Below are 22,285 nucleotides of genomic sequence, written 5' to 3' on the forward strand. Positions count from 1 at the left end.
TTCAAGACGACCGCACTACAACTGCCCAAAGAAAGATATGGTTCATGTAGCAAATGTTTTATTGTTTAGTTCTAAACAAAAACGAAATTCGTATATTAGTTGCGTGTTCAACATTTGATTTCCTGTTCGGTTCTGTTTCTGTTTGAAAACCATTTTAGTTGTTAAATGCATGAACTATATATTGCATCGAGTACTTCTATGGATTCTATTTTAGGTTATTAAAAATGTGGAAATGAGTGTCCTGCGGATTTAGTCTCTCCCTTATGGTGTTTGTGGGTTTGTGTAGTTGAGAGTTAATACGTTTCTTGGTTGGATGTGTGTTGTATAATTTTAATTTTATTTCGTTGGCTGCTTTAATCCGCAGCCATTCGAGGGATGGGAAAATTCTTATGTGTTTATGTTTTGTATAGAGTGGGAGTGTTTTACAACATTGATTTTGTTTTTTTGTTTACGTTTTGTCGTTATAAAAATGTTGGTTTTGTTTGTTTACGTTTTAATTTAAGTATGTATAATAGTTTATATAAAAAATAACAGAGAAATTATATAAAAGAAACATTAAATATAATCGTTTATTTTGCTCTTCATCTTCACCTTCTTCCTCGGCTCCAACTTTATCTGCATTTAATAATTAACGCGTCAATTGCCAGAGTCCTCTCCATCTAATGATTCATCCTGCACCGATGAGTCGTCCCCGCCGCCTCCTCCTGTCCGCTTTGATGAAGGTGTGCCCGTGAGCCGGCTGGAGCTGAGGCCCATGCCGCCGGTGCGTCTATGAAAGGAAGACCACGAAAAATAATTAGTATCTCGGTTCGCAACTTGTTTGTTTATGGTTGAACGTGCAGTGCAGGGGCAACAGATAAGTCAAAACAGAGGGAAAGTTTAGGGGTTCACGTCTAAGTACTACTCTTTAAGGTAGTTTGGGTGAGGCACAAGTTCGCACACTTGGACTTGAAGGGGTGATCTGTCCCTAACATGCAGAGAGAAGACGATGTTGTGGTTGCTGGGTTCGGTTGACATTCACTGGTTCTAAGGATCATGGCGAACAGCAGCACTTACAGCCTACGAGAAGAAAACGAAGCAATTCGAAGCGAAAAGAAACCTAATGCAGACCCTCACAATTCATAATGAGTGCGGCATCCTTTTTGGGCGAATACGCCTTGGCCTTTTCAGTCTCGGCCACTTGTATGGAGCTTGAACCAAAGATAAATTTCAAACGATAATCAAAAATGCAACCCCAAGGGACGCCTAAGGAGACTCCCATCCTGATAACGGAGATCTTCACCCGGCCCAGGACGCAACTCACCGTAGTTTCGTTTTAAGTGAGTTAATCTCACGATTCATGGCCTCCTGCGATTCAATCATGTCCTCGCACTCACGCTGGTACTTGCGCTTCTGTGTCTTCTCCTTCTGCAGCTCCTCTTCGGTCTCGTCCAGGTTGCGCTTGAGCAGTTTAATGCGGCTATTCAGCTGTGGAAACAAAAAATAATCTTTAATATCGGTTCCCTTAAATTCACTACTCTTTCACTTACCTTATCCATTTGCTCCTTGTGCTGGTCGACATGTCTCCGCTCGTCCTCGATGTTCATTGTAAGCTCCTTAATCTTCTTGTCCATCTTGCGGTTGGCCTTCTGCTGCAGCAGTCGCTCCTTGCCCTCATTCTCTAGCTGCTCCTCGAGGTTGGCGATCTTGGCCTCGAGCGTGGCAATCGTGGCCTTCACCTTGGTGCGCTGCGCCGTTTCGATTTCGGCAAGCTTGGCCTTTAGCTCCTTGTTTTGGCGTTCAAGCAGAGCGCGGGCGTTCTCGTTCTTCTGGGAGTTGGATTTCTCATTGGCCAGCTCTGTGGTCAACTGTTCAATCTGCAGCTGTGCCTTGCGGCTGCGGTCCAGCAGCACCTCTGAGTTAGACTGTTCCTCCTCCAGCTCCTCCTCAAGAGTTGCGATGCGGGCCTCCAGTCGGCGCTTCTCGTCGATCATTAGGGAGCCCTTGTTGGCATTATTGGCAATTTCCTCGGCCAGTTCGTCGCGCTCCGTTTCAGCAGCACGGCGCGCCCTCTCTGAGCTGGCCAAATCCTCGGTCAGCTGTAATACTTCTGCCTCCAGGGCCTTGACCTTGCGCTCGGCCTCTTTGCTCAGCGCCTGCAGTTCCTCCTTGGCGGCCTTTGCCTCCTCGGCGTCACGCAGCGCGTCCTTCACTTGTGCTTGCAGCTTCTTCGCATGCTTCAACGCATCCTCCTTCACCTTATTATGCATCTCCATTGTGGTCTCTATCTCCTTCAGGTCGCCTTCCAACTTCTTCTTTGACGCCACGGCGGCCGTGCGCTGCTTGCGTTCCTCATCTAATTCGGTTTCAAGATCCCGCAACTGCTTGACGAGTCCGCGTCTTTTCTCTTCAGCGCCTTCCTCCTTGGCCAGCAGGTCGCGTTCAAACTGAGAGCGCAGGGCTTGCATGTTGACCTCCAGGCGCAGTTTAGCGTCTTCAGTCAGCTGCAGATCGTCCTCGAGTTCTTCGTTTTGTGCTTTCAGTTCGGCCAGCTGAGATTCTAGCGCCCTCTTCGCCTTCTCCAGCTCGTGGACGTTCTTGTCAGCGGTGCCCTGGGTGTTGGCCAGGTCGTCCAGTTCGTTTTGGAGGGTCTTGCGCTTGTTTTCGAGGTCTTCTATCTTGTCGAAGGCTTCGTCTAGCTCGCGGGAAACCGACAGCACCTTGGTCTCCTTCTCGCGTGCCTCCCTCTCTGCAGTATCGCGCTCTTGGGCGATCTGTTCTGATATGGCTTTCTCCTCGGCGAGGATCTTGTCGAAGTTCTTCTGCTTCTTCTCCAGTTCGAGCACCTGGCAAAGCGCATTGAATTTATTATATAGCTAGTCATTTTTGAAGTAACAATCAATACTCACCTTGGTGCGTTGCGCCTCCAGCTCAATGGTGGCATCTTCAAGCTCCGACTGAATCTTCTTTTTGCTTTTATCGAGGCGGTCATTCTGTGCAATTAGTTCCTTCACCTGGCGCTCCAAGGCTTCGATGTCCTTGTTAAGTCGCTTCTTGCCCTCCTCCAGTTCCTTGGCCAGATCCGCGTCTTCCTCGGCCTTCTTCTTAATCTCCTGCATCTGCGCGGTGACCTCAGCCAGCTTTCGCTCGTAGTTGCGCTTAGCTTCATCATCCTCCTCAAGTTGTTCTTGTAGGGCTTCCTTTTCTGATTCGATCTGACGCAGCTTGGAGCTGAGACCCAGCTTCTGGCGAGTTTCCTCCTCCAACAGCTGTTGGGCCTCGGTAAGTTGCGATTCCATGTTGCTTGCAGACTTAACGGCGGCCGAGGCCTTCAATTCTGCTTCCTCCAGCTGGTTAGTTATGTTCTCAGCTTCCTGCTGCAGTTTTGTGCACTTCTCCTGCAGTTCCGAGCGGGCGCGTTCAATCTCAGCTAGTTTGACCTGTACAAGAATTAGTCATTTTAGTTCTTAATTTGTATCAGCTCAGACACCAGTTACTCTTTCCGATGACAATTTACCTGCAATTCAGCAATCTGCGACTCTGCCTGCTTGCGCCGGCGATCGTTCTCTTGCCGGGAGCTGTTGACGCTTCGCAGTTCGGTGGCCAAATCGGCGTTTTCCGCCTCCAAGGTTCCCTTGGCCTTCTCAAGGACGGTCTTGGCCTTACGTAGGTTTTCAAGCTGGTCGTTAATGCTGTTAAGCTCCTGTGAGTGCTTGTGCCGCATTTCAGCCAAAACGCCCTCGTGGTTAACGGTCTCTTCTTCGAGCGACTTTTTCAGAGTGGCTAGCTCCTGCTCGCGTTTAGAGCGCAGTTCCTGCTGGGCTGTTTGTCAAAAATATGTATTTGTTAATTTTTGTAATTTTTTTATTAATATTTCAGTGAATTTATGAATAATAGTGAGATGTGCAGACTTACCGGCTGTGGTGTCCAGGGAATCGAGCAACTCATTCTTGAGGGCCTCCAGTTCTTCGCTGAGGTCGCGTCTCACCTTCTCTGCCTTTGCACGGGCTGCCTTTTCGGCCTCCAGATCCTCTTGGATCTCGGCCAACTGTGACTCCAGCTCACGCTGAGCCTTCTGGGCGGTGGCCTTGGTGGCGGACTCCTCATCGATGCGCAAGAGAGTCTGGGTAAGTTCCTCCTCGCGCTTGGCCAGCTGAGCCTGCATCTCCTCCACTTGGACGCGGCGCTCGTTCAGCTGCTCTTTAAGGTCGGCAACTTCGGTCTCGATTTTTCGCTTAGATCGGTCGGACTCTTGCCGCTGCTGCTGATCCTTGTGCAAACGTTCCTCAAGCTCGGCGATTGTGGCCTCGTGTTTGGCCTTCAGTTTAGCCAGGTGCTTAGCCTTCTCTTCTTCCTCTGCGAGTGTTTGGGAAAGATCGTTAGCGCGCTCCTCCAGCAGCTTCTTCTCCTTGAGAAGCTTTTGGTTCTGGTCGTCGGTGAGGGCGAGATCTTCTTCGTGCTTCTTAATCTTGGCGTCAAGCTGTACCTTCTCCAACTGCAACTTCTGACGGGCTGCCTCCTCTTCTTCCAACTGCTCTTCCAGATCTTGGATGTTCAGCTCCAACTTCTTTTTCTCTCCTCCTAGCGCCAGGACGCGTTCTTCCTCTTCTTCGATGCGGGTCTCCAGCTCCTGCATCATATCCTCCAGTTCCTGCTTGCGTGCCATTAGACGGGAACGCGACTCTTCGGCCTCGGCGCACAGCTCAATCTCGGCTTGCAGCTGCTCAGCTAGAGTTGTCTTCTCCACCAAAGCCTGCTGGTACTTGCGCTCGTACTCCTGCGTGTTCTTGGCCAGAGTGTCAAGCTTCTCGCGCACCTGCTTCAGCTCATCCTCCTTCTGGACGAGCTTCTCCTCCTGTTTGGTCACCTCCAACAGAGGCTTGACTTTCGTGTACAGACGCCACCACTGCCAGTTGCGAAGCTTGAGGTAGGCGGCGCAATTACGCTGGATTATTCGAATGGCGTTGAGCTGCTGCAAGCGCTTCTGGTAGTTGCGACGCGCGAGGAAGCCACGGCAGAAGGCCTGGAAGTTGACGATCAGGTCGGAGATCTTGAAATCACGCTCCTCCTCTAGGTGAGCGAGGACGCCAGCGCGGAAGAAGATCTTCGACTGGCCCACTCGATACAAGTTCGAGTCGAGCTCCAGCGCCTGAATCATCTTCTCGCAGGCCTTCTTGCCGTCCATGAAACCCTTGGGGATCACGTTGGGCGTGAGCAGTTCGTAACGTTGGCGGAACTCCTGGAAGGGTATGCGATTGGGGAAGCCCTGTCGGCAGATACGAATACCCTCGAGCACGCCGTTGCAACGCAACTGGTCGAGCACCAAGGGAGCATCGATCTTGCCGGCGCGCTTCTCGTGGTTCGGTATGATACAGCGCACAAAGTTCGGGTTCGTGTTGCGCAGCGTGTCCATCAACTTAGCCAGCTGCTCTTTGTACAGATGCGACACGGTGCGGAACATGCCCTTGCGGGTGCGGGCTCCGAACTGTGTATCAGTCAGGGCCTGCTGTGCCATGCCAACGATCTCCGCATCCTTCCAGATGTTCACCACGAACGGATCCTGCGATCCCTGCAGCAGCGACACGATGTTCTCATTCAGCGGGTCCATGTTCTTCATCAGCCACTTGGCCGCCGAGTAGTCAACGCGGCCAGCGTAGTGCACAATGGCAAAGTCAGCGACACCGCGGAAGTCGGTCTTCATGAACTTAGGATGCATGGAGTGGGCCGAAACGAGCTTATCGACAAATGTCCTGTCGGTGGCCTTGGGGAACCAGCATTCCTCATCCAGCAAGGCCATGATGCCGCCGGGCTTATCGATCAGATCGATGGTAGGCTGCAGATCTAGCCCGAAGTCAATAAACTTCCACTCAATGCCCTCTCGCTGATACTCCTCTTGCTCCAGGATGAACATAGTGTGGTTGAAGAGCTGCTGCAGCTTCTCGTTGGTATAGTTGATGCACAGCTGCTCAAAGGAATTCAGTTCGAAGATTTCGAAGCCGGCCATATCGAGAATGCCGATGAAGGAGGCGCCCTGTCGCTTTGTGCGGTCCAGGGAACGGTTGATGCGGTTCACCAGCCACTTGAACATGCGCTCGTAGCACGCCTTGGCAATGGCCTCCACGGCGAACTCCACTTGCTCCTTTGTTTGGGCTTTCGTGACAAAGTCCCGTCCCACTTTGATGCGAGGCGTCAGGAAGGCCCGAGTCATGTCCGTAACACTGAGGCCAAGCAGATGCGCTATTTTCTGGGCCACCGTGTTGTCTGGCAGCGTGGCCTGGTCGTTGTTGCGCTCCTGACGGAACTTCATGCTGCCGAACAACAGCACGGCACTCACGATGCGGAATATCGAGTTGAAATCCTCCGAGGTCATGCCCATAATGTTCATCGACTTGACTGTTGCCTGGAACTCGGCGTAGTCGTCCACGCCGGGCACGGGCAGGCTGCCGTTGGACAGGAATGCATACGACTTGACGTCATCGAGTATGAACTTCTCACGCTGCTCCGGCGTGGCCCCCGCCAGCAATTGATAGAATATATGGAATGTTCGTTCGTCCTTCGCTTGACGAATGGCACGCGACTTCTCCAGCAGATATGTTTCGATGTTGGCCCCTGATATGAAGCCCGAGGCATCGAAGTTGATCCGGATGAATTTGCCCTGCAAAGCAGTAAAAGATAGAACACATTCTGTGCGCAGAGATTTGGGGCCCACTTACGAAACGCGAAGAGTTATCGTTCTTGACGGTCTTGGCGTTACCAAAGGCCTCCAGTATGGGATTCGCCTGCAGTAACTGTTGCTCCAGCTCGCCCTGTTCAGAGATAAAGAAGATTATGTTAAGTCGGTGTGTTATACGGTCTTAAAGGTTAGAGGTTAGCCACAAACATACACGAAACAGTCTAAGCACAGAAAATTCTTGGGACAAGTACAGTGACATCACAAGCAACACAAAATATCTACACAACTCGATAAGATTAGTCTACGGAAGCATGCAGAAAGAAGCCGAAGCCAAGCTAAACGAAGACAATGAACACTGGACGATTTCCTACAGCCTCTCAAGATCAATGCCGTCGCATTGGCTCCTTCCGGAGTTTACCTCTGGACACTCGGAATTAACCTCCACCACCTTCAATCCGTTGGATACCTCGAAAGACTGATTCTGACTTTGGGTCATAATCTTGACTCTTATGTACTTGTTTGTGTTGACCGAGAAGTTCTGCAATTAGGTGGGAATGGGATTATGGGAGGCGGGATGGATATTCAGTACTTTCTCGAGGACCCGCATCACGATCACGATTTTCGGTCAATCCAGTCTTGAAATCATATATATTTACAATTTAAACAATAGGGCTACAAAATAAAAATGTATATTCACATAGTACACTACTACAAGGTAAATATTTAGGGTTTGGGATTGATGGACGTTAAGCATACTTTACCGCAAATGTCTCTTGATGACTACTCTAAAATTGCGTTGGCATATGTAGTACAAAGAGGGAGCAGATCGGAGCAGAGCAGAGCAGAGAGATGAGATTGAGTAGATGAGTGTTGGCTTGGGTGGGACGACAACAAGGGAGACGAAACGAAGAGTTGGGAGAGTTCATTTGGAAAGGGTTAATACTAGTGTTTAGGTCACAGTTGAAGGAATGAAAAAGCAAAAGACGTTTGGGACAACAGAAAATATTTCGGTAACAGAAGTACACAGAGGGAGGAATCTGACTTAAATCAAACATCGAAGGGGTTAACAAAATTGTGTTAATTTCAAAACACAAAGTGGGATAACAATTTTCTTGTCAGTCCTCAAATACTTACAATGAGCACGGCGGGATGCGGCACCTGTTGGAGTTGTTGTCAATTGGTTGGAGGTGTTGAGGTTCGGTTTTGGTTTGGTTGTTGGATATTTGGATTGATTGTGATTTTCGGCAGCGTTTTATACAGATTATATACACAAATTATATAAACATATGTAGCATTTTGAGCAGAGTTGAGAGTGAAGACAACAACCAAAGTCCAATTTACAGGGTGTGTGTGTGCGTGTATTTATAGGTGTGTGGTGTGGCATAGTGGTGTATTTGTGTTTAGGACATGAAAATAAATAAGATCAATAATAAATAAAAAATATAACTATAAGAGCTTAAAAGAGAAAAAAGGCTATACCATTTCTTAAACAAATGCAAAGTTATATCAATGTTTGTTGCTCGGCCTTTCTTATCGCTTCTCTTATCTGTGACTGATAAAAAGTACGACTAAAACACACTATTTTCTAATCAAACCAACCAAAATGCCCTTCGATTAAACTCATTTTTCACTTTTGATGACTCAATTCAGTCGTTATTGTTTGCCTTCGCCATATATCATCTATCATCATCGTCTATTTATGGGAGTGAGAGTCACAGGTAATTCTGTGTTAAAATAATGTTTATCAAAGGAAGGAACTGACTTTAGTGAGAACGAGTTGTATAAAAAGCCTTGGATGGCTACTTAAGTTAACCTTCTGTTAATCGTTGATCATGGCAATATATTCGCGCTTTAAGAAGCTCCTTAAGCATGTTTGCAGCTTATCACGTTCACAGCAGCAAAGTCAACTCAACTTCGGTCGCAGCCCCAGCAGTAGGCTCATATAAGGCAGTAAACGCATAAAACATAATGAAAAGTGTGTTTGGAGCTCAAGAGCAGCCTGTTTGTGCTGAAAAGGATTGACTGTGCCAGTAAAAAAACAAGCAAAAATCTGTTTGCTTTTCCCCCAATTATGGTTATAGCACAAATCGCACAGAGAAGCCATTGCTACCCAAAGAATGAATCGAATGTCGCAATTTTCGCGATTTCATTTTAATTCTTTTCTTTTTTATCAATTGCCTTTCCTCTGCAGTTCAATTTCAATTCTCGCTTCTTTTTCATGGTGTTTATTTTATTGCTGTAAATGACAAAATTTGTCAGCGACTTATGGCTCTTGATTAATGAAGTGTGCTCCGGCTCCCCTATAAAAATATATAAACCAGCTGCCAAGTGATCAACCACCCAATATTAAAGCGTAACCCTCGGCCGTCCACCATATGGGGAGAATTGAATTTGACTGAATTTTCTAGCCCAAGGGGATGGCACCGTGATCGCCCGCTCTTCCCAGAAGCTATACATAACACGTATTTTGCCAGCGAACCAAATTCTATCTTGCCACTGTAGGCCACTAACGAGATACCTAAATGATATTGGTAACTTGAACCCAAGTAGAATGAATGAATACTCCCACGGAGAAGTCAGAGATTCGAAGGCGTATTAAAGACACTGCCGACGAAAAACACATACGTTTTTATGTAAACGTCGTGCATCTCCCGCGAACGTTGTTTGCCTAATTAATTACAGTACCAAACAATAACAATTGTCGGGCTTGCGTGCCATTAATGTGAGTTTAATAAGCATTTTGCAGTCACAAAAACCATATGGAACCGAACTGTATGTCTGCGGCGGGTCTCTCCAACGCACCCTCCCACCGCGGTGGATACAGCTTTGCATTTGCCTCGATTCTCGGATGGACGCTTTTCGGTTTCTGCGCTTCGTACTTACCGCACCGGAGCCCTTGGGCTTGGAGGCTGCCACATAGGCCAGAAATTGGATGACCTTCTTGGTGTTCTCCGTCTTGCCAGCACCCGACTCGCCAGTACACAAAATCGATTGGTCTTCGCGATCTGCGGGGGAGAAGGGGGGAAGGTGTGAGTGAGTGAGTGACACACTTCATTACGGAACAATGCGGCTGACCTGCCAAAAATGAAATTAAAATATAAAAAGCCAAGCTCAGCTTTAAGTTTCAGTTGACCCAAATTCATGCGGGCAAAAACAAAGCCAAAGACAGAAAAAAGTAGAGTCGTGGGGAGCGGGCGAAAAGTGAGACATACATCAATTGAAAATGAAAACAAAAACTGTTGATTTCAGTCTGCGTATCTGAAAGATACGAACGGCAAAAGGCAGCGGCAGCAGGCAGCAGCAGTAAATTGCTGTTGTTCATAGCTATTGATATGGCGCCAATGATCCCATCTAGAATATAGCGAACTAGATTTGCACTGCACCCCGGGATCACCGCGCCACATGGCAGCCTCGTCATACGATCCAGTATTGAGCTAACCACAAGCTCAGGCAGAGACAAGCGATTCAGATACATCCACTCTGACTGCCATAGATTTTGAGGCACGGAGCTCCACACAGCTTCCACATCACGACCCCGTACTTATTTATTATTATGGATAAAGCCGGTCGCATATTTATACATACTACATTCAATATCCGACCATAAATGGCCCGAAATATATATCTCAGCACGTCATTTTATGGGAATTTTTCGTTGCTTTTTTGTCTTTTTCTTCAAATCCATTAAGTACATAAAAAGACTGTAAATTCACCATTTGGATCATTCAAACACAGCAGAAAAAAGGGTTTACGCGTCCTTTTAGCCCTTGACATAGGAAACTTAGTTTGAGGTTCCGTCACATTAAAATTATGTTGCAAAACAATGTTTGTGTTACTAGTACTTAAGATCAGTCCGAGGAACCAATCATGTTATTCTTTTCTATGAACGCCACACCAAACAAACCATAACAGCATAATAAATCTTATCACAACCTACTAGCTATCTTGACATGTTTTTAACAGATAAAAGGTAAATTACTAATCGATGACAGCCCTGGCTTATTTTGATCACAAGCTTGGGAAGTGCATTACTCGCTGATCGTGTGTCGAATAGGAGACTCTGCTCCCAAAATAAATTCCTGATTGCACAACTGAAATAACAGAGTCATGCGAAACATCTGTCCAACGGCGGACCTTAAGCTGGTATATAAGGCATGCAGCTATATACCACGTTAATACAGGCGAAGTCAGGGCGTGTCATTTTATCATGAACAAGACTCGAATGACATTGGCACATTATGAGCAGCTGGAAATATAGCGCGGAATGGAATGCCATAAAAGTTGCAGTTTGGCGGAGTCGGGAGATTTGCGATTGCCACGAGTCGGGGGAGCAGCTGAAGAAGCCCGGCAAGATAAAGGTGTGCGGCGATTGCCCGGCACCACAGCAGTCCCAGATCGGCTTGGAGCTGATTGTGGTGCGTGTTTCGGGGCAATGGAGTCAGAGGCGACGGGGTTGGGCTGAGATTATTTAGAGCCAGCGAAATAAATCAAAGAAACGGCCACTCCCCACAGGCTGTAAAAGCGAACTTCTCAAAAATATGTATACGGGGAAATACAATCAGGCAAATGTGCATAAACAGAAATTTATTAAGCGTCAAATATGGAGAGCCTGAGCCCGGCTGAGGTGACGATTTGTTTAAACATTTCCACGGCAGACACAAAAACAAAAGCAAAGATGATGATGGGGCAAACAGAGTTGCCTGCTGTCCATAGGAGCCGGGTTCGGTTTTAGATCCAAATATGGTAATGACACGTATACGCAATATTAGTTAACCAAACTCAAGCAGGGGAGCGCACACATATGCAGGGAACCTATAGATATAGCCGCAGTAAGATATGCCTTGCTGCTGGCCTCGAGCTGGAGTCTCCGCTGTGCCAGCACCGCGTGAGTCATCTCCCGGCGCGGCGTTACGCTCGGTTCGGACATGCAAACCATCGAAACTCAGTGAAGCCCGAACTACAAGCAACAGCAGTGAAAAGGAAATCTGAAAAAGTCCCATTTGAAAATGCAAGCCGAAAAAGGAAACCAGTTTGTGATTAGAAGAGAGCCATAGGGCCAGTCATCCAGGCAGCAGAAACACATTTGCAGATGATTCACTGCCCTTTTCAGATGGGAATGGTAATGCACTGCCGGGGAATTATTTCTGCAAAGTGTGTCATACATGGACCCCTCTCCAGCGCGATTCGTGGAAAGCTCTTGCCGGGTTTGTCAGGTTTATCTTATCAGCTCGCTTTGGGTAAAATTCTTGCTGTTTATGCGGAGAATGGAATTTCGATAGGGACCAGAAATCGCGCGCCAGAGGAAAAAGAAGGGGCTGATAGTGCTCGCATTTCCCCTCCGATATCGGTATGCCGCTGAGCAAAAAGGGAAAGCAAACGCAGAGACGAGATACTTACCACCCAACATGTTTCTATAGGCACTATCCGTTATTGCAAATACATGCGGAGGCACTTCGTGTCGCTTTATGCCCTTATACCGTTCCATTATCTTTTCGGTGTAGATCGGCAGTTTCTTGTACGGGTTGACCACAACGCAGAAGAGACCGGAATATGTCTGAAAGAAGGAAATGTTTCAAATATCAGTCCCGGCTTATATTATGCTATGGATTGGTTTAAGATTTGAAGAGGTTATCTAAGGCTAACTAGGCTTAACTGGCATACATAAAGGATAGTTTCCCGCTAGGACCTTACTCTTTGATTTTCCAGGCCTAAGGCTGATCATTTTCCAGCTGGATGTGTTCCCCATGTAGCCTTGCAGCGCAGTTGCCTCACAAACCGGCAACTGATGTTCAGTGGCCCAGTTAGTGTTGCCCAAACTCACACACACGCTCGCCGGCTATCTAACAAGACATGTGCTTTAAAGTTGGCCAGCACCATAAACAGCGAACGCATGTATCTGTATCCGCCGCTCTATCTGTATCCGAATCCGAATCGGAATCCGTTGGTGGTATCTATCGAGCGGCAGCCTACATAACTGCGATTGGGACCGCGACTGCGGCGTGGGCACTAAGTATGCGGCTTTTGCCATTTGTTGTACCATTTAAATATCTGGCCAAACATTAGATGCGAGTGCTGCGAACTTCACAGCGGCGAGCAAATCTGTATCGCAGGAGGTGCAGAAGTGTGGGCCGGCCCACACAGCTTGAAATGGAAAGCACCGCTGGTAAAATCATAGTGGAGAAAATCTCTTCAACTCTTTGCCGCCCAGGTGAGGGTGAGGCGAGGGCAGAGGAGAGTGACTCACAGAGCCCCAAATCCACAACAAAATCACGTCTTGCCAATCAGCCACCTTGTACGAGTGTGTGAGTGTGTGTGCGTGTGTCAGGCATCCAAAAATGGCATAAGAAATTGTTGTTTCAGCCTCTGTTGTTTCTTCGCTGTTTTTGGCAGCCGTTTAGAAGTGGCCGTGACTCGTGACGATGTTTGCTCCACTCGCCTTTTGAATCACTTCGGCTATGCTCGTTTGAGTCATTATCCTGATGCCTCCGAACGTCATTAATCACTGAAACCTGCCCTCATATGAAGCCTTATGTGGTCAGCGTATAAGTCAAATCATGAAACGTATGCAAATTCCACAAGCGGTGGCAGGGCAATTAAATTGCGAGATTTATTTGTATCTGGTGAGGAGGGAGGGGATGTCGTGGCGTACGTGAACGGCCTATCAATGCGGCTTACAAAGAACCAGAGCCTGATGAACCCCGAAAGAAGTTCGGCATTGAGACCCACTCAAATTAGTCACCAGAAATCTCGGACGTTTAGTGAATCCGCTTTGGTCGCGGCTTTAAGGCCTTATGTGGTCAATGGACGTGTTGCAAGCGGGGCAAAGCAAACAGGGCCAAAAGCGACGAACAGCAAAGCCAACGGCGGCGCCTTTTATGTTAATTACGTACTCGAGAAGACACCTCCGTCGGCCACCAAACCAATCCTCCCCATCGGGGGGTCTGCTATTAGTGCCAATATTTGCGAACAAATTGCTCGGCTGATATGCGAGGAACATAATTTATTTGCCACAAGAGCACGCTTCGTGTGCAGGCTCATTTGCAGTCGCATTTGAATCTGGCCAAGGGAGCCAAGCGCCGCAGTGCCCTATTAATACGCCGTTCTGTTTGGTTCGGCTTGCCATTTCAATTAGCGCATCTCAAAGATAGTTAGAACGAACGGGAATTGAGATAGCAGCAGCTGCCAAGGCGCCAACGTCATCGTCTCCTGACGCCGCTGCGTTGTCAAGTGCGATTCTTTTGGCTGCCAACGCAGCTGAGCAGAATGCAAACGGAATATGGCCCAGTACAAGCTGCCTTTGAGCAATTGCACCCAGTCACCCGGTGGACATAAATCAATTAATTGCACCAACAACAGCGGCAGAAGCAAATGTTTTGTGGAATATTTCAAGCCCAATTTCACTCGTAATCAGGCGCAGCAGGAAGAGGCGGGTCTGGTCGAAGGCAAATGCTTGGCGGAATCGCAAGACGATACATCTTCCAAAGGCACAACATTAAATTTTAAGGCGAAAGTACATTAATCTAACTTCTGAGGTCTCGATCGTATCTGATTTTTGGGCTGTCTACATCGCATGACTTTTTTCTGGCCAAATCAATTCGCTGAGCATTTTCATGCCAAACAAATTGGCCAAGTTCGCGGCGGTTCTTGTTGCTGGTTTTGCGAGGTGTTGCTGAGGTGTTGACAATTCGATTAGCATTCGTGTATCCATAAGTGAGTCGCCAGGGTGTGCGTGTGTGCCGGCCGTGTAAGAGTCATTCTTCTTGCTGACGCATATTAATTAGGCTACAAGCTACCGGCAGTCGGCAGCTGCCAGGCGAATTAATTTAAATGAAATTTAAAAATCGAATTAAATGTCAACAAATTATAATAATTATGCCGTTAGGCGCAGCGCCCACAGCACAGCGCCTCTATCTCTATCTCTACCTCTACTTGTATCTGTGTCTCAGCCCCTGTGTCCGACCCTCTTCCCGTGCAACAAGTTAGCGGCCAGAGCGCGTCAGCAACAATTGGCAGCGAATTAAATGGGACAAGTCGTGGCAAGAGCGCGAAGGGGCGCCAGATGAGTGCGTGGCGCGGTTGTGTAAACGGTGGAGCGGCGCACGAACCGGCCAACAACAACGACAATGCCAAGTGCGCTGAAGCATGGCCGCCCAGCAACAACATAAACAAATTTAAAGCAGTTTGCGCCCACATCAAAAAGCGGCAGCAACAACCGCTTGGGCATTAAATTAAAACTCCCAAAGCGAGAGAGCGAAGCCTGCGATAAGTGGCAGCCGCAGTACACAAAATATGTAAAAGCGGCACATAATTTGTTATAAAACAATAAAAGAAGAAACAAGCAACGAACCTGCCACATGGCGGTGAATAAAAGCAGAAAGAAACGAATAATCAAGGCCAAGAGACAACTGAAGCCAAGTACTTTGGCGAAATTCCCCACCAACATGTTGCCGGAGTTAGCTTGGTGACGAAAGACACCATCCATCAGACAATTAAGAGTGTTATTTAAGCTGATAAGCAATCAAGTAGCTAGCAATGTGGGTATCGTGTGGGAAAATCTTGGGCAGACTTTTTGAATTTATTTCTTAGTTCCATAATTAGAAATGGGCTTGAAGCTGATAAGCTTTCGAGTAAATTCACGACCCCTAATTTCCTTGGTCAAGAATGGCAGCTAGGCATGAGAGCCAGAAAGCCGATCCCCGTTTTCGGGGGAATAAGTTATGTGATCGGATAAATCGACATGAACTGAAGCCCGCAATTGCAGACGCTAACTCAATGATTTATATAAGAAGGCAAAGAGGGAGAGGCGCAGCCGCAAGCAGCTGGAATTTATGGAGCCGAATTCAAATGCGCCACTTGAAATTCGTTTCTCATCGAATCGAAAATTAACTTTTGCTGGCTTTCTATCTACTCAGACCAAGACGCTTTTGGCATGCCAATTAACAGCGGATGTGCCCGAGGGCAGGGTGCGGGCGCAGGAGTGAGTTCATGTTTGTAAATCATTCGGCCTGTGACGAATGCGCCGAAGGATTGAGTGATTGAGCTTCGGAGTGTCAAATATTTGAGATGCTTTCAAGCAAACAGCAATGCGATGAGGCAAGACGCCCGACAAAGTTTTGCCTTTCAAAATTTCCAGTTATAGGGGAGGGCTGTTTACTTAGAGTCATCACCACCAGCAGCATCGCTATCGTCACATTGCCGGCAGCTGGCGCGGCGGGAACTTGGGGCGGCCAACACAAACATGTAGGATGTACTGTAGAACACGAAACATAAACTATGGCTGGGGTACTCACATAGATCAGGCCAGAGTAGTATCTGTCCTTGATGTTGTGCAGAACGGAGGCCTCGTTCAGGCACGTCAGCTCGGCCATGTCCTCGACTTTGTCGAACTTTGGCGGATTCATCTTCTGAATGTCGTCGCGTAGGATCATCACCCGCTTGCCGGTCTCGGCCAGCTCCACCTCGACCTCGTCGCCATGCTCCCGCTTAATACTGGCGGCCACGAAGCCCTGAAAAGAGATAGAATGGGTTACTCAGAGCTGCAATCTTTGTTTTCTAGCGTGTCTTTGCTCGGGAAGGGGAACCTTATGCAAAACGCAGACTGTGTGTGTCTTTCGCTTTACATCTCAGCGGGTAGCCGATAAACACAACAAGTGCGGCGACGCTGCATGAGTCAAGCGCCACAAGAAGAGCCACTCAGCCTCCGCTCTCTCGCTGGCGAGTGAAATGCATAGGGAAGAACTGCACCCGTTCAAGTAGCCCTGGCAGACGGTACAAAACCGAGCCAACAGAACAACGGGAGGCAGATGCAACTGTCTGCCTGTCCGCCTGTCTGGCCCCGCCCCGTCCCCTCCGCCCCTCGATGCGAGGCAAGTTCATGGCGCAGATTTCCGTATGTGGCCATCCCAAGTTTGGTACTAAACTGGGGCCGCGATTACCCTGAGTCCAAATCAGGGCGATAGGTGTGATTCACTCTCGAGTCTTCTGCGGAATTTTCCTCCACGAAGGAACCCTGAAATTCAATCGAACACAAACAGCCTGGGAAAGCTGCGCCAACAGCCAACAGCCTCAATTAGAAGTCAAGTGAAACAACAACAATGGGGAGCATGGGCATGCTGCACGCGGCGCATTGACATTAATCAAATCAGGGGCAACCCGTAACTCAGCCATTAAAGGGTGGAGTGAAGTGCCGCCGCTGCAAACCAGAAATGCATTAAACCAACAGCGGGCAGGCGCATCTGCAGCGCATCCCGGCCCGTTCCAGACCGGGTCCATTAAGCTAAACACGCACACGCCCCAGCGATCGGTTTCGGAAAACGCGCGTCGCGCTGCTTCTCACTCATGCCCCATGTTATCTTGGCGCTTTTCCGGTACCAGGGATAAGCAGCCATAAGAAAGTCGTTATTCTGGGGCGGATGCGACGGGTATGAAACCATTTGGAGCGCATAACGAGTTCGTGAGAAGGCCCAACAGCCGACGTGCAATCAACACAATTAAATGTGTAAATTCGCCCTGTGGCGCACTGTTTTCGCCCAGTGATAAGTTTATGATCAACACTCGATAAATCCTGTGCATATAGGCGTACGTGAGCGGAACGGTTACACTACTTCGAGTGCTTTCGCCGTGTCTAAGCTCATTTCCCAACGAGCCAACCGCCGTCCGCCCCCTCCCAGGCGACTGTCTGTTTTGTGGGCAGCCGCTGTCAGCTGGCAAAACATTTGCGCATAAAAACGTTTGACAGTTTGGAAACAGCACATACTGCACAACAAGGCTCTGCGCCGGTGGCAGAAGAAGCGAAGTACGCGAATCCGAGAATGCTGTAACCGCTGCCCAGCCAGGCCAGTCGGGCCGTGAATCACGATCTCGGAATGCCGCGCAAGAGATGAATTGGAGTTATCGACCAGGGAAATTAGCCGAGCTACTCGGGCAGGCGGGCAGCGGGAGGCTGGGGAAGAGCTGGGGCATATGAGGTCATCAGTCTCGGTTCTCGCTCAACGGCGTCTCGGGCATTCCGGGCAATCGGTGGAGCGAGACCAAAGAAATATAAAACAACACCTACAAACAAAGCGAGCGCTGCCGCCGATGATGGCGATGATAATCAGGGAGGCGGGAATCGAAGGAAGGAAGTTGGGAGGGCCAGTGGGGAGCCCGCGGTCCGGGTTTGACTATTTCTGGGCTCCAATCCCAGCCTTGAACTTGCCAAGGGATCCGCCGAAGAGCAAGCTGGCGAGAGAGCACTGGGCCACGGCAAGATGTATCTGTATCCATTATTTACTCTCCGGCAGCGTGTGGTTTTCGCCAACTTCTTTTGTTTACACTAGGCCGAAAGTAAATATGAAACGAATAACGAATAGGAGCTCCCCGGAGGCCCCAGGCCCTCTCCAGATCCGAAATGCGAACGAGCAGAACGACGGATGGATGGGCCCATTATAATTTGTTACTCTTTTATTTATTCCTCCGCCTAATCGATCAGCGCATATGCATGTGTGGCGGCGGCGAGGAGAGGGCAGAAACGTATATTACACATACGTGACACGAGATACGAGGCGCAGGTTCGTTGACCGTAAACCGGACGGACGAGAGTCGAAAGCTGGCTACGTTTGTCGCTGCCGTAACCGAAAAGAAAACACTCACACTCGCGCGGCAAGGCATCCCGCCAGAACCCAGAAGGGCGAGGGCGAGGGCGCGGAGGAGCGCAGTGGGAGTGGCCGCAAACAAAGTCCAAAGTGGTTTCTGTTGGTTATACATACGAGCAACACACAGACACGATCGAGAGTATCAACAAACGATACCGGGCGCAAGTGTGGGTGTGCAGAGACCCCTAATGATCGGCGTTCGTACAATCGATTCGATTCTCTGGGCTTGACGAAGGTTAAGCCGGCTTCAGTTTGGCTGACAATATGGAAAGTCTCGAGATGGGTCGGGGGACCGGGCACGCAGGGATGCCTGGCCAACATCAGCGGATAAGAGCGGAATTAGAACCTGAGAAGGGGGAACAATGAGACCAGTAAACCCCCTTCCGCCGTGTCTATCCCTAGTTCGTTCAATCCCGTGTTGCTTCCCAATAGCACTGACCCATTCCAGAACTAATTTTGGGAATGTCAGCGTCTACCGTAAACAAACGTTTATGGTCTCCAGATATATACATTTAAGATCCAAAATCATATTTGATTGTGGGAACTAAAAGTCGTGTGCTCTAGCTGCAAATACTGCATGAATCATACCACCCAAACACAGCCCACATGACCTGGGAAATATCGCTGATCAGTAAACAATCGAAATCTAACCACGAACAAAGGGTTCCTTGTGTATCCACGAGTAAATAAATGGATTTGGACACCGCGTACGTGGACTGACGTCGCCATTTCGGAGAACTCTCTGGCATTGCGCAAAGTTGGAGCAGTTGCTGGGAAAGATGCAAAATGAGGCGCGCTGTTCGGCCGAACGGAGTGTTGACACAATTGGCGAATACCCTTTTAGCCAGGTCCGTTCCCGTTAAGCCGCAGCTGTAGCTGTATCTGTATCTGTATCTGGGGCTGTTGGGCATTCCAGCAGGGCGACAGTTTGTGCTATATGCAAATTTCTGTACGTCTCTCGCCCGTCTCATGTGTCGCCGTCGGTCCCTAAGACTGTCCGACTTTCAGACGGTCCGCCCCACCGTCCGACGGACAACTCATGACAATCGAGCGTTCGCGTTCGCGTTCGTTTCGTTATTTTCGTGTTTGTTTCTTGGCCCTATCTCTGCCGCTGTTTGTGAGATTCCATTGTAAAGTAAATGTCTGTTTAAGTGATCGCGTAATTACACAAAAATGTGAAGTTGTTGGCTTTTGTTTCGCTGCTTTTATTGTACGAAGTCGCCCAAAAGTGCTACCATTCTGTTCCCCGGAATTATCTCGGGCAAATAAAGCGATTACCCGCTGGTCAGGGGAAGACGCGGCTGCTAATTTTATCTGCTTAGGTTTACGGTCCTGAAATTAAGTCTTTGGAATGCAGTTGAATGACACCTGAAAGAAATCTCCCCGAGCAGAAGACGGGAAGAATGGAACAATCGAAATTAGCAAAACAATCCAGCTTGTTATCATACGGCGAGATGGCCGGGACCCAGGCGACCAAAGTTTCGCGATCGAGTTGCCGGCCAAGAGTGGGCGCAGAAGCCCCCGAGGCCAGTGATTCTTGGCCCAATCTCAGCTCGTTTCTTGGCTGGCTTGGCGAGTGCCCGCTTGAGCCACACAAGCAATCGGGCTCACAAGCACCCGGCCTGGCTGAAAACCCGTTTTGGCCCGCTCTCACCGGGAACTGCGAACTGGGAACTGGGACCATGCCTGCACCACTCTGCGCGAAGGTGAGTCAGTGAGTCAGAGAGCGTCTGCATGCAAATCGGTAGCATTGGGCAAAGCTCTTGGCGACCAATGGTCGCAGATTTGGCCAAGCGACCGTTAAATCGGACACCCTAATGCGGCCAGGTGATGCGATGTCGACACCACCGCAGGAGAAACGAGTGATTCAGCATCGACGGATGTTTACCCAAGTTTATCACCGCGGTGCGAAAGTAATGAAAAATTCAAAGAAGTTGGCCCGGTTAAAAATTAAAAATAAACGCCAATGGGGCGTGATTCATGATCGATCGGTGAGTGAGCCGGATGGCTCGGAAGGTGTTCGTTGATAAGGGGCCAAAGCCGGGCACGATCACTGCGCAAATTGATTACGGCATGTACAACTGCGGCGAAAATAGTGTCACTACGTGCTGGGTCGAGATCGCTCCACAGTGGATCGCGTTCTTAATTCATTATTTTCTTGGTAATATCTGTGTTGATTCAAGAAAATAAATTTGTTTAAGAATAGTATCGACCCTATTTTGCCACCCAACTAGAGCCGCATCTATCAGTGCTAGTACTCCGACCGCAGCTGTAGCCATGCTCCTGTTGCTTTCCCGCTATCAACAGGGTTTATGCCAGGTAATTCGGCGCTCGGGCGTGGTCCCCTCACCGAGTGCTGAATCAGCCGGGGTGGAAGCCCCCGGCTCCCACGGGTAGGCAGGCCTGGACCCTACAGGTGCGGGCTGCGCAGACTCACCTGGTTCTCGTGTGGCACCCACACCAGACGCTTCTGTGTCCACTCGGCCTGCGTGGCCGGATCGTTGAACTGGTTGCGCTCCACCGAGAGGTACTTGAGCTCCGGATCGTTGCGATCTACTTCCTCCGACATTCTGGCGGCGTTCCCGGTGGCTCCTCGCTTGGGTCCCTGCGGCGGCTACTGATAATTCCTTGTCCGGTTGCGTGGTGCGTTGGTGGTGAGCGGCTAATCGGGCAATCAGCTTTGGTATTCGGCTGCAACGCACTTTCTGTCGGACAAAACAAATCGATGAGAACAAATGAGTATGTTGTTTCGCTCGTCGCCGAGATACAATATTTCGCATTTATCTCGCGTTCGCGTTCTTTATCTTGGAAGTGCGGCACACAACGGAGGCGGCGAGAACAGCGCGCGGCGAGAGTTCCAAAAGGGAGAGCGCGAAAGAAAGACCGAGACGAAGGCGGAGACGGAGACAGAAACGGAGAAGAAAAAATATGGCCACACATTTTCATTTTCTTAAGCCAACGTTGTCGGCGGCCGTGGGCGAGGAGGAGCGGGAGGGGGGAGGGGAGAGGTGATTTAGCGGAAAAACAGCGTTACGTAGCGATAGCCATTAACCAGTTTGCATTACCACTTCCGAGGACTGCAGCAGCCACACTTTCGGAGTTGCGGCTACTCCAGTTTCGGCTGCCTCAGTTTCGGAGCAGGTACAAGCGCGGCTCTTCCTCTTCTCCTTCGTCTCCTCGCGCTCTGCCTCTCCCACTCCGTTCGTTCTGCAACACCGACACACTGCACACACACTCGCCGCGCTGGGAGCGAAGTTTTCGCATATTCGCATATTTCGCACATAAATGTTGTTTCGCTTTTCGTTTTTATGCTCCCATTTCACCGCGTCAGCGCCGCGATGCAAATTCAGCCGAATTCGGTCCCGCATTCGCTGCATTTTGCGGCGTCTCTGCCGGCGTCGCGTCGCCGGCGACTTGGGCGTGCGTTGGGGCACAGTCCTACGGCCGCTGCGGCACTTCGCTGTTTTCCGGCTTTCGCTGTTCGGCCGCGCCGGACGACACCGCATCGAGGGCGATCTGCCGCAACAAGCCTTTTGTGCGCTTTTCGTTTGTTTAGCGACAGCTGCACTTCCAGCTCACCACACTCTCAAGCACAAACACACTCACAGAGGCTTCGACCGCAGTATGGTGGCGCACGTCTGCTCGGTACAAAATTTTCTTTTCTTTGAATTCGTATTTTGCTGGCGGTCAGTGTGACGGCTCGGCGGTACTCTTTATACCCCCAAATGCCAAAAAATATTCCGAACGGTCACACCTAATGTTAGTTAGCAGAACATGTTAGCAGTTAACAGTAGAGCGCTGTTACTAACACGCCATCTACATTTCAGAATGGAGGAAAAATACTAAATAAAAATAGCACAAAATGCGTGAGGTGGGTGTATTCGCTAGGCAAGAATCAGTAACCGGCTAGTATATCATACGTTTTAGGTACCCATTCACAAACCCATAATAACTAAGAAAAAATTTAACATGAAAATGGATTTAAATTTCGGATCCCGCC

The 22,285-nt window shown here is 49.1% G+C and overlaps 1 protein-coding gene across 3 annotated transcripts; it reads right to left on the reverse strand.

Annotated features, from left to right (window-relative positions):
- Positions 1 to 41: 41 nt before the first annotated feature.
- Positions 42 to 22,000, reverse strand: LOC108022443 (myosin heavy chain, non-muscle). Of its 3 annotated transcripts, XM_050887445.1 has the most exons (15): positions 21,892 to 22,000; positions 20,723 to 20,990; positions 15,943 to 16,158; positions 12,050 to 12,206; positions 9,536 to 9,657; positions 7,787 to 7,810; positions 7,414 to 7,437; positions 6,693 to 6,785; positions 3,895 to 6,634; positions 3,497 to 3,801; positions 2,889 to 3,419; positions 1,530 to 2,825; positions 1,304 to 1,467; positions 1,057 to 1,190; positions 634 to 769 (listed from the first exon to the last, which is right to left on the reverse strand). In XM_050887445.1, exons 2-14 carry the CDS (start codon positions 20,852 to 20,854, stop codon positions 1,100 to 1,102), a joined length of 5,895 nt encoding a protein of 1,964 aa, XP_050743402.1. In that variant the 5' UTR covers positions 20,855 to 20,990; positions 21,892 to 22,000; the 3' UTR covers positions 634 to 769; positions 1,057 to 1,099. The 3 variants fall into 3 exon arrangements, with proteins under 3 accessions (XP_050743401.1, XP_016946833.1, XP_050743402.1); XM_050887444.1 differs by lacking the exon at positions 1,057 to 1,190 and having other exon boundaries at positions 42 to 769; XM_017091344.3 differs by lacking the exons at positions 1,057 to 1,190; positions 7,414 to 7,437 and having other exon boundaries at positions 42 to 769.
- Between the last annotated feature and the right edge of the window lie 285 nt (positions 22,001 to 22,285).

Source organism: Drosophila biarmipes, chromosome 2R, assembly GCF_025231255.1.
Source record: "Drosophila biarmipes strain raj3 chromosome 2R, RU_DBia_V1.1, whole genome shotgun sequence".
Classification (NCBI taxonomy): Eukaryota; Metazoa; Arthropoda; class Insecta; order Diptera; family Drosophilidae; genus Drosophila; species Drosophila biarmipes.

What these genes read in the sequence shown, in the direction of transcription:
- LOC108022443 (XM_050887444.1), bottom strand. Translation starts at nt 20,854, where the DNA reads ATGTCGGAGGAAGTAGATCGCAACGATCCGGAGCTCAAGTACCTCTCG. An exon ending in CGCAGATTGCTGAATTGCAG is followed by an intron (nt 3,420 to 3,496) that starts GTAAATTGTCAT and finishes ATTCTTGTACAG; the next exon opens with GTCAAACTAGCTGAGATTGA. An exon ending in TGGAGGCGCAACGCACCAAG is followed by an intron (nt 2,826 to 2,888) that starts GTGAGTATTGAT and finishes GCGCTTTGCCAG; the next exon opens with GTGCTCGAACTGGAGAAGAA.